At 48.8% G+C, this 12,076-nt stretch overlaps 1 protein-coding gene across 3 annotated transcripts in view; it reads left to right on the top strand.

Annotated features, from left to right (window-relative positions):
* The window catches only part of spef2 (sperm flagellar 2), a 714,991-nt gene that overhangs the window by 116,462 nt on the left and 586,453 nt on the right, over nt 1-12,076 (top strand). For all 3 annotated transcript variants that reach the window (XM_072592835.1, XM_072592845.1, XM_072592854.1), the window contains exons 15-18: nt 3,811-3,914; nt 4,176-4,429; nt 5,955-6,069; nt 8,113-8,270. In XM_072592835.1, the coding sequence (XP_072448936.1) occupies nt 3,811-3,914; nt 4,176-4,429; nt 5,955-6,069; nt 8,113-8,270 (631 nt within the window). The remainder of the gene's footprint in view (nt 1-3,810; nt 3,915-4,175; nt 4,430-5,954; nt 6,070-8,112; nt 8,271-12,076) is intronic.

A 12,076-nucleotide genomic window follows, 5' to 3' on the forward strand; every position in this document is an offset into this window, starting at 1 on the left:
CTGAACTTAAGGGAATGTATATTAAGCAGGAAATGGTGTTGGAGAGACTGTTAGGTCTGAAGGTTGATAAGCCCCCGGGGCCTGATGGTCTACATCCCAGGGTACTGAAGGAGGTGGCTCGAGAAATCGTGGATCTGACCTGCACATCTTTGGACTGTGGGAGGAAACCCACACAGACACAGGGAGAATGTACAAACTTCACATAGACAGTTGCCCGAGACAGGAATTGAACCCGGGTCTCTGGTGATGTGAGGCAGCAGTGCTAACCACTGTGCCACTATGCCACCCACTGCAGAACAGAGTTGAGGAGAAACTTCTTCACCCAGAGAGTGGTGGGTGTAAGGAATGCTCTGCCCCAGAGGGCAGTGGAGGCCAAGTTTCTGGATACTTTTAAGAAAGAGTTGGGTAGAGCTCTCAAGGATTGTGGAATCAAGGGTTATGGAGATAAGGCAGGAACAGGATACTGATTAAGGATGATCAGCCATGATCATAATGAATGGTGGTGCTGGCTCGAAGGGCCGAATGGTCTACTCCTGCACCTATTGTCTATATAACAACTATTCACAACTCTCAGCTCCCCCTTTCTCTTAACTGCTTATTACTTGCCTCCAACTCTGGAACAACATGCTGTTCCAATGAGAGACTTATTAAAATTGCATCAACTTAATTTCAAAACTACACAGCCGCTGTTGTCCTCTGTGTCTGTCTGTCTTCTGGCTGAACATCTCGCTGGATCATCTTCTTTCTTTTTTCATATGAAAAGGCCCCTTTGATAGAGAATGTTTCCTAATTTCTTGGAGAGCAAGGTGTTAGATGGGGAATTAACTCTCTCTCTCTCTCTCTCTCTCTATCCTGTTCCCAGACTGAACTGGACTGGACTGGTGCAGTTCATCGACTTCGTACACAACTTCCACCCCACCCTTGGTCCAAATTCACTTGGTCCATCTTGGACATCTCCCTCCCCTTTCCCATCTCCGGTGACAGTCTCCAGATGGACATTTACTACAAACCCACAGACTCCCATAACTACCTGGACTATATCTCCTCCCACCCAGTATTTACCCCTTCACCTAACGCTGTGGGTAATTTAGCATGGCCAATTCATCTGAAAACAGTGATATCCTGGAATGTTAATATGCCAAGACTGTCCCTCCTTTCACCTCTGTTATGGCAACTGCATCCTAATTCCATGCAGTAATCCATGCACATAGTTCATCTAACATACCTGTTATACTTCTTGCATTGCCATAAATGCATCCAAGACCTTCAGTCCCTCGGAGATCTACAACATCCCACTGCCTGCTCTAACTCTGCACATTGCGTATCTCAGTATGTGGGACCATAGCCCAGTGAGAGTCAATCTGTGTGGGACTGTACCCCAGTGAGAGTCAATCTGTGTGGGACTGTACCCCAGTGAGAGTCAGTGTGTGTGGGAGTGTACCCCAGTGAGGGTCAGTGTATGGGGGACTGTACCCCAGTGAGGGTCAGTGTGTGTGGGACTGTACCCCAGTGAGAGTCAGTGTGTGTGGGACTGTACCCCAGTGAGAGTCAGTGTGTGGGGGACTGTACACCAGTGAGAGTCAGTGTGTGTGGGACTGTACCCCAGTGAGAGTCAGTGTGTGTGGGACTGTACCCCAGTGAGGGTCAGTGTATGGGGGACTGTACCCCAGTGAGGGTCAGTGTGTGTGGGAGTGTACCCCAGTGAGGGTCAATGTGTGGGGGCACTGTACCCCAGTGAGAGTCAGTGTGTGTGGGACTGTACCCCAGTGAGAGTCAGTGTGTGTGGGACTCTACCCCAGTGAGAGTCAGTGTGTGTGGGACTCTACCCCAGTGAGAGTCAGTGTGTGTGTGGGACTGTACCCCAGTGAGGGTCAGTGTGTGTGGGAGTGTACTCCAGTGAGGGTCAGTGTGTGTGGGAGTGTACCCCAGTGAGGGTCAGTGTGTGGGGGCACTGTACCCCAGTGAGGGTCAGTGTGTGTGGACTGTACCCCAGTGAGAGTCAGTGTGTGTGGGACTGTACCCCAGTGAGAGTCAGTGTGTGTGGGACTGTACCCCAGTGAGAGTCAGTGTGTGTGGGACTGTACCACAGTGAGGGTCAGTGTGTGTGGACTGTACCCCAGTGAGGGTCAGTGTGTGTGGGACTGTACCCCAGTGAGGGTCAGTGTGTGTGGGACTGTACCCCAGTGAGGGTCAGTGTGTGGGGGCACTGTACCCCAGTGAGGGTCAGTGTGTGTGGACTGTACCCCAGTGAGAGTCAGTGTGTGTGGGACTGTACCCCAGTGAGGGTCAGTGTGTGTGGGACTGTACCCCAGTGAGGGTCAGTGTGTGTGGGACTGTACCCCAGTGAGGGTCAGTGTGTGTGGGACTGTACCCCAGTGAGGGTCAGTGTGTGTGGGACTGTACCCCAGTGAGGGTCAGTGTGTGTGGGACTGTACCCCAGTGAGGGTCAGTGTGTGTGGGACTGTACCCCAGTGAGGGTCAGTGTGTGTGGGACTGTACCCCAGTGAGGGTCAGTGTGTGTGGGACTGTACCCCAGTGAGAGTCAGTGTGTGGGACTGTACCCCAGTGAGGGTCAGTGTGTGTGGGACTGTACCCCAGTGAGAGTCAGTGTGTGGGACTGTACCCCAGTGAGGGTCAGTGTGTGTGGGACTGTACCCCAGTGAGAGTCAGTGTGTGGGACTGTACCCCAGTGAGGGTCAGTGTGTGTGGGACTGTACCCCAGTGAGAGTCAGTGTGTGGGACTGTACCCCAGTGAGTGTCAGTGTGTGTGGGACTGTACCCCAGTGAGGGTCAGTGTGTGTGGGACTGTACCCCAGTGAGGGTCAGTGTGTGTGGGACTGTACCCCAGTGAGGGTCAGTGTGTGTGGGACTGTACCCCAGTGAGGGTCAGTGTGTGTGGGACTGTACCCCAGTGAGGGTCAGTGTGTGTGGGACTGTACCCCAGTGAGAGTCAGTGTGTGTGGGACTGTACCCCAGTGAGGGTCAGTGTGTGTGGGACTGTACCCCAGTGAGGGTCAGTGTGTGTGGGACTGTACCCCAGTGAGGGTCAGTGTGTGTGGGACTGTACCCCAGTGAGGGTCAGTGTGTGTGGGACTGTACCCCAGTGAGGGTCAGTGTGTGGGGGACTGTACCCCAGTGAGAGTCAGTGTGTGAGGGACTGTACCCCAGTGAGGGTCAGTGTGTGTGGGACTGTACCCCAGTGAGGGTCAGTGTGTGTGGGACTGTACCCCAGTGAGGGTCAGTGTGTGTGGGACTGTACCCCAGTGAGGGTCAGTGTGTGTGGGACTGTACCCCAGTGAGGGTCAGTGTGTGGGGGACTGTACCCCAGTGAGAGTCAGTGTGTGAGGGACTGTACCCCAGTGAGGGTCAGTGTGTGTGGGACTGTACCCCAGTGAGGGTCAGTGTGTGGGGGACTGTACCCCAGTGAGGGTCAGTGTGTGTGGGACTGTACCCCAGTGAGGGTCAGTGTGTGTGGGACTGTACCCCAGTGAGGGTCAGTGTGTGTGGGACTGTACCCCAGTGAGAGTCAGTGTGTGTGGGACTGTACCCCAGTGAGGGTCAGTGTGTGTGGGACTGTACCCCAGTGAGGGTCAGTGTGTGTGGGACTGTACCCCAGTGAGAGTCAGTGTGTGTGGGACTGTACCCCAGTGAGAGTAAGTGTGTGTGGGACTGTACCCCAGTGAGGGTCAGTGTGTGTGGGACTGTACCACAGTGAGGGTCAGTGATTTACATGCTGTGACTGGGTTTTGCCCTTTTTCCCTCTCCCGTTTGGTTGTGATTGTGTACATTGACTGTCTATTTTACTTTCAGCCGAGTATCAGGGCTGAGTTGGGAGCAAGAGCCTCCAAGTTTCTGAGGAAAGGGAGCAGTGTTCCAGATGAGTTGCTGGTGGAGATTATTGTTGAGAGTATACGGTAAGTAGCATCATTGCAGGTGTCTGGTGTCCTGTTCCATTATTGGGTCTGTGGAGTAAAAGGCTAAAATGGAAAACTTGCAGGTTCCCCAAGTTTTACTTTGCATGAGCTTTTCATGTTTCTGTAATAAATTGATGAGTGTTCCTTGTGGGGAGTCCAGTTTCATTAAACTATCCTGTGATAAACGTGTGAGCTTCCATTGACTGACTGTGCACTGACCTTTCAGCAGTAACATCACCTGGCCTCCTGGTTTTCTTGCAGCACTCTGCCGGTGGATTGTGGCTGGATTCTGGATGGTTTTCCAGTGACTGTTCACCAAGCCAAACTGCTGGAGAAGTGGCTGACTGGGGTTGACCCTGACAAAGCAGCAAGTCACACCAAGAAGTCCAAGACCAGCCTGGTCTTTGACCCGAAAGCTCCCAAAGACCCTCCCCCTCCACAGCCCGCTCTGGACATTGCCATCCTGCTGGATGTTTCCGACAACACTGTCCTGGCTCGACATTCCGAGAGTACAAGTAAGGCAGGCTCCACAAACAACTGACACTGCAACCGTTCGTATACACTGCATGGTGAGGGAGAGACTGGGAACAGAGTCTGGGATAGGGAGACTGGGACAGACGGTCTGGGATAGGGAGACTGGGATCGGGGGACTGGGATAGAGACTGGGATATAGAGAGAGATTGCGATAGAGACTGGGTTAGAGAGACTGGGATAGAGTCTGGGATAAGGAGAGAGACTGGGATAGGGACACTGGGTTAGAGAGACTGGGATTCTGGATTAGTGGTGCTGGAAGAGCACAGCAGTTCAGGCAGCATCCAAGTAGCTTCGAAGTCGACGTTTCGGGCAAAAGCACTTCATCAGGAATGAAGGGCTTTTGCCTGAAACATCGATTTCGAAGCTCCTCGGATGCTGCCTGAACTGCTGTGCTCTTCCAGCACCACTAATCCAGAATCTGGTTTCCAGCATCTGCAGTCATTGTTTTTACATAGAGAGACTGGGATACAGAGTATGGAATAGAGTCTGCGATAGAAAGAGAGATTGGGATAGAGGGACTGGGATGAAGTCTGGGATAGGGACAGAGACTGGGATACAGAGACTGGGATAAAGTCTGGGATATAGAGAGAGACTGGGATAGAGACTGGGAACAGAGACTGGGATAAAGGGACTGGGACAGAGAGACTGGGATAAAGAGACTGGGATAGAGAAAGAGACTGGGATAGGGAGACTGGCATCGGGTGACTGGGATAGAGACTGGGATATAGAGAGAGACTGGGATAGAGTCTGGGATAAGGAGGGAGACTGGGATAGGGACACTGGGATAGAGAGACTGGGATACAGAGTATGGAATGGAGTCTGCGATAGAAAGAGAGACTGGGATAGAGGGACTGGGATAGAGAGACTGGGATAGGGAGAGAGACTGGGATAAAGTCTGGGATAGGGACAGAGACTGGGATACAGAGACTGGGATAAAGTCTGGGATATAGAGAGAGACTGGGATAGAGACTGGGAACAGAGACTGGGATAAAGGGACTGGGATAAAGAGTCTGGGATAGAGAGAGAGAGAGACTAGGATCGGGTGACTGGGATAGAGACTGGGATATAGAGAGAGACTGGGATACAGAGACTGGGATAGGGACTGGGTTAGAGAGACTGGAAGAGAGAGTCTGGGATAGAGAAGTGCAGCTCTAATCTTCAGTATCTGCAGTCCTCACTTTCTCCTAGTCTGGGAGAGAGAATCTGGAATAGAGACTGGGAACAGAGACCAGGATAGAGAAACTGGGATAAGGGGGACTGGGCTGGAGGGACTGGCTTAGAGACTAGGATAGAGACTGGGATAGAGAGACAGGGATCGAAAGTCTGGGATAGAAAGATGGGGATAGAGAGCACAGTGAGGGAGACCCTGGGGCATATAGAGCAATGGAGAGCTTCCACAGTTAATTATTTCTTAAAAGATTGATAAGTGAATGTGTTGCTAGTTGCAAATTGCAGTCTCTGTAGTTTGGACATTGACTCAGGCAGTGTTATCTTTCTTTCCCTCAGTTAGTTCGGTCTCTGGGAGTGAGACCCTGAGATCAGGCAGCATGCAGCAGAGCAGCCAAAGCAATCTGGCTGTTACAGAAAGCAGCAGCCATGAACAAGAGCAACTGGTACCCCGGTGAGTGAACCCATTGTCACCCCTGACCTCCTGCCTTGATACCTGCCCCCAGGGAATTCCTGACAATGAACTAAGGCCTCTGTTCATCCTCCATCGTGACCCTTGGCCTCAGTGAGGGGCCCAGAGTGACCCTCGGCCTCAGTGAGGGGCCCATAGTGACTCTCAGCCTCAGTGAGGGGCCCAGAGTGACCCTCGGCCTCAGTGAGGGGCCCATTGGACTCAGTGAGTGACCCACAGGGAGCTCTGGCTTGATGAGGGACCCCACAATTACCACTGGCCTTAATAAGTGACCCTACCATGACCCCTGTTGCCAGTGAGTGACTCAACATTGAGCCCTTTCCATACAGTCAGCCTGCAATGCAGGAACCTGCAGTCCCCCCTGTCTCAGGAGAATGAACTAATCTCTGTAGTGGGACACTTATAGGAATCAAGGATGGGGGTAATCAAACCTTGCAGATTTTCAGTTATTCAGGGAGAGACAGCAGAGATTCATGGCAGCTAGATCATACCTGACAAACTTCTCTCAAATGTTTAAAATGGTGACTAAGGTTGTGGACAGGGGAATGTTTAATGGGTGGTGTTTATATGGATTTCCAAAAATAATTTGATAAAGTCTCACAGAAGGGAGGTAATAGTCCATGGAATTGAGGACAAATTACTGACATGGCTGGGAAATTGTGAGTGGCAGGTGACAGAAAGGAGGAATAATGGGTGGGTGTTCACATTGGCAGGATGCGACCATTGGTGTCGTACAGGGATCTGTGTTAGGGCCTCAGTTATTCACCTCATCTATTAACAGCTTGGATAGTGCCGTAGAAAGCTATATATCTAAATTTGTTGATGACAAAGTTGGTGGCATAGTGTAGATGATAGCATAAAGTTACAAAGGGATATTGACAAACTAAATGAATGAGTAAAACTGTGGCAGATGAAGTCCGATGTAAGGAAGCGAGAGGTTATTCAGTTTATACATAAAAAAAGATAGATCAAGGTACTTTCTAGATGGTATTAAGATAAATACAGTGGATACCCAAAGAGGCTTGGGGGTGTTCAGGTGCACAGATGTTTAAACTGACATAAACAGGTGCAGAAAATAATCACACCAGCTAATTAAATGCTGGCCTTTACATCTCAAGGACTGGGGTTTAAGGATGCAGACATTATTCTGCAGTTATATAAAATCCTGGTTAAATTCAACTTTGAGTACTGAGAGCAGATTTGGGCACCACACCTTAGGAGGGATATGTTGGCCTTGGAGAGAGTACAATGTGGTTTACAACAATGATACCTGGACTTCAAGGGCTAAGTAATGAGGGGAGATTATACAAATTAGACCTGTTTTCTCCAGAATTCAGAAAGTTAAGGGGTGGTCTGATAAAAATCATCAAGATATTAACAAGAAAAGACAGAGTAGATAAAGATAAACTATATCCATTGGTTGGGCATTCTAGATCGAGAGGGCATAGTCTGGGAATGTAGATCAGGCCATTCAGGAGAGATATTAGGAAGCACTTTGACACAGAATGACTGAGAAAAGTTTGGAACTCTCCCACAACTGGCAGTGAATGAAGGATCAGTTGTTAATGTTAAATCTGAGAGAGTTGGTTTGTTCAACAAAGATATTAAGGGATATAGGCAAAAGACAGGTATATGGAGTTAGGCCATAGATCAGCCATGATCTCGTTGAATGGTGGAACAGGCTTGAGAAGCTGAATGGCCTCCTCCTGTTCCTGACTCCTAACTACCAGTGAACTGCAGCTGTTGTGAGACTGGCCTGGTGAAGAAACGTCAGCCAAATAATCCTGGTACATGAATATCCAGTGATTCTCCCCAACCTCCATCAGTGAATGAACCAAAGTGAGCCATGACCCCTGTGACCCCACAGGGTTGATGACTGAAGTCAGGATCTGGTGAGTCCCTGACTGTGTTACTGTGACTGTGAGGTGGGCTCGGGGTGAGGTGGGCTCGGGGTGGGGTGGGCTCGGGGTGGGCGGGTAGCTGGGTTATGATGTAAATGTGACTCCCCCATGGCTCCTTTCACAGACTCACGGGCTTTCTTGACCATTGGCCCAAGTTGGAGAAGTGGTTCGAGGTGAAACAGAAGATTCTGGTGAGGGTGAACGGGGAACTAGAGCACGCTGAGTTGTTGGAAAAACTGGAGCTTGTCTTGGTTGAAGCCTTGTACAAGAAACAATGTAAAGGTGAGAACTAACTTTCTCAGCAACACAAACTGTCAGCCTGTATCCATGGTCACAAACAGCAGAGTGTCAATCCTCACTGTGGTAATGTGTGGAAAATCAAACCGCACTATTTGTTGAGTTGTTACAAAACTTAAAGGTTTTCTCAGTGTCAACAAAGATGCCAATTTACCTGATTTTCATAGAGTCACGGAAATCTACAGCACAGAAAACACCCTTCAATCCATTGAGTCTGCTCTGATCAAAAAACAACACGCTAAAACTATTTTCCAGCAGACCCAAGACCCAGACAGAGAGAAAGCATCAGATCAAGAACAAGAATACTATTTATTACAAGCAATTAAACTCTAGGTATAGGCAAACAGTTATAAATCATCAACTTATAACACCACTAATTCTAACTTTAATCCATTTATAATCTCCCCCTTAGACAGAGTAGATTCCTCTCATGGTAAACAATATGAATGAGATACCATTATCCCAATCATTCGGGTAATCCTGACAGTACGCCCTTAACATGGTCTTCAGGGTCTGATACCACCTTTCCAAAGCTGCCTGGGTTTCAGGAAGGTGTGAACTTGATTTAAAGTGCTGTATGCCGAAACTATCCATGACTTTGTTAAACAGCCTAGCAATAAAATTAGACCAAGGCTGAGAGACTTGGGTCTGTTCTCATCGGAGAGAAGAAGGCTAAGAAGGGGTTTGATCGAGATACACAAGATGATCAGAGGATGAGATAGGGTAGGCAGTGAAAGTCTTTCTCCTAGGATGATGACGTCAGCGTGTACGAGGGGGCATAGCTACAAATTGGGGAGTGATAGATTTAAGACAGATGTCAGAGGCAGGTTCATTACTCAGAGACTGGTAAGGGCGTGGAATGCCCTACCTGCTAATGTAGTCAACTCAGCCACATTAGGGAGATTTAAACAATCCTTAGATAAGCTCATGGATGATGATGGGATAGTGTAGGGGGACGAGCTGAGAATAGTTCACAGGTCGGTGCAACATCGAGGGCCAAAGGGCCTGTTCTGTGCTGGATTGTTCGATGTTCTATGTTCTACCAAGCATTCGCAGCAAATGTTTCCTAAACATCCTCCACATTTCTGTTGTGCATTTCCCTGAGAACATCTGTTCCTAATTGAAGCTCAACAGTTCCTGCCTAATAGCATTGTAATTCCCCCCTCCCCCAATTAACTATTTTCCCAAACTGTCTGCTCCTATCCCTCTCCATGAGTATAGTAAAGGTCAGGGAGTTGTGACCACTATCACCAAAATGCTCCCCCACTGAGATCTGACACCTAATCTGGTTCATTGCCCAGCACCAAATCCAATACGGCCTCCCCTCTAGTTGGCCTATCTACATATTGAGTCAGGAATCCTTCCTGGACACACCTCACAAAATCAGCTCCATTCAGTCCATCAGCACTAAGGAGCTTCTAATCAATATTGGGGAAGTTGAAGTCACCCATGACAACAATCCTGTTACTTCTGCATCTTTCCAAAACCTGCCTCCAATCTGCTCCTCTGTGTTTCTGTTGCTACCTGGTGGTTTGTAGAAAGCTCCCAATAAAGTGACTGCTCCTTTCCTGTTTCTGACTTCCACCCATACCGAGTCTGTGTTCAAACCCTCCTCGATGATCTCCCTTTCTGCAGCTGTGATACTATCCCTGATGAGCAATGCCTCTCCTCCACCTCCTTTACCTCCCCCCCCCCCCCATTCCTTTTAAAACATCTAAACCCAGAAAATTCAACAAACATTCCTGCCCCTGGGATATCCAAGTCTCCGTAATGGCACAACATCGTAGCTCCAAATACTGATCCATGCTCTAAGTTCATCACCCTCATTCTCAATACTTCTTGTGTTAAAATAGACATACTTCAACCCATCACACTGACTGAAACTTTGCTCTATCAACTGTCTATCCTTCCTCACAGACTGTCTGCAAGCAGTACCTGCCTGTTCACCAGTGACCCCATCCTCTGATAATAGACAATATACAATAGACAATAGGTGCAGGAGTTGGCCATTCTGCCCTTTGAGCCTGCACCACCATTCAATATGATCATGGCTGATCATCCTTAATCAGTATCCTGTTCCTGCCTTATCTCCATAACCCTTGATTCCACTATCGTTAAGAGCTCTATCCAACTCTTTCTTAAATGAATCCAGAGACTGGGCCTTCACTGCCCTCTGGTGCAGAGCATTCCACACAGCCACCACTCTCTGGGTGAAGAAGTTTCTCCTCATCTCTGTCCTAAATGGTCTACCCCGTATTTTTAAGATGTGTCCTCTGGTTCAGGACTCACCCATCAGCGGAAACATGTTTCCTGCCTCCAGAGTGTCCAATCCTTTAATAATCTTATATGTCTCAATCAGATCCCCTCTCCATCTTCTAAACTCAAGGGTATACAAGCCCAGTCGCTCCAGTCTTTCAGCGTAAGGTAGTCCCGCCATTCCAGGAATTGACCTCGTGAACCTACGCTGCACTCCCTCAATAGCCAGAATGTCTTTCCTCAAATTTGGAGACCAGAACTGTACACCGTACTCCAGGTGTGGTCTCATCAGGGCCCTGTACAGCTGCAGAAGAACCTCTTTGCTTCTATACTCAATCCCTCTTGTTATGAAGGCCAGCATGCTATTAGCCTTCTTCACTACCTGCTGTACCTGCATGCTTACCTTCATTGACTGATGTACAAGAACACCCAGATCTCTCTGTACTGCCCCTTTACCTAAATTGATTCCATTTAGGTAGTAATCTACCTTCCTGTTCTTGCCACCAAAGTGGATAACCATACATTTATCCACATTAAACTGCATCTGCCATGCATCTGACCACTCACCTAACCTGCCCAGGTCACCCTGTAATCTAACATCCTCCTCACATTTCACCCTGCCACCCAGCTTAGTATCATCAGCAAATTTGCTAATGTTATTACTAATACCATCTTCTATATCATTAACATATATTGTAAAAAACTGCGGTCCCAGCACTGATCCCTGCGGTACCCCACTGGTCACTGCCTGCCATTCCGAAATGGAGCCATTTATCACTACTCTTTGTTTCCTATCAGCCAACCAACTTTCAATCCAAGTTAGTATTTTGCCCCCAATACCATGCGCCCTAATTTTGCTCACTAACCTCCTATGTGGGACTTTATCAAAAGCTTTCTGAAAGTCCAGGTACATTACATCTACTGGATCTCCCTCGTCCTTCTTCAGAGTTACATCCTCAAAAAAGTCCAGAAGATTAATCAAGCATGATTTCCCCTTCATAAATCCATGCTGACTCTGACCTATCCTGTTACTACTATCCAGATGTGCCGTAATTTCATCCTTTATAATGGACTCCAGCATCTTTCCCACCACTGAGGTCAGACTAACTGGTCTATAATTCCCTGTTTTCTCTCTCCCACCTTTCTTAAAAAGTGGTACAAAATTAGCCACCCTCCAATCCGCAGGAACTGATCCCGAATCTATTGAACTCTGGAAAATAATCACCAACGCATCCACGATTTCTCGAGTGACCTCTTGTGGGCGGCACGGTGGCACAGTGGTTAGCACTGCTGCCTCACAGCGCCTGAGACCCGGGTTCAATTCCCGCCTCAGGCGACTGACTGTGTGGAGTTTGCACGTTCTCCCCGTGTCTGCGTGGGTTTCCTCCGGGTGCTCCGGTTTCCTCTCACATTCCAAAGATGTGCAGGTCAGGTGAATTGGCCATGCTAAATTGCCCGTAGTGTTAGGTAAGGGGTAGATGTAGATGTAGGGGTATGGGTGGGTTACGCTTCGGCGGGGCGGTGTGGACTTGTTG

The sequence above is a fragment of the Chiloscyllium punctatum genome, chromosome 2 (assembly GCF_047496795.1).
Source record: "Chiloscyllium punctatum isolate Juve2018m chromosome 2, sChiPun1.3, whole genome shotgun sequence".
Lineage (NCBI taxonomy): Eukaryota > Metazoa > Chordata > Chondrichthyes > Orectolobiformes > Hemiscylliidae > Chiloscyllium > Chiloscyllium punctatum.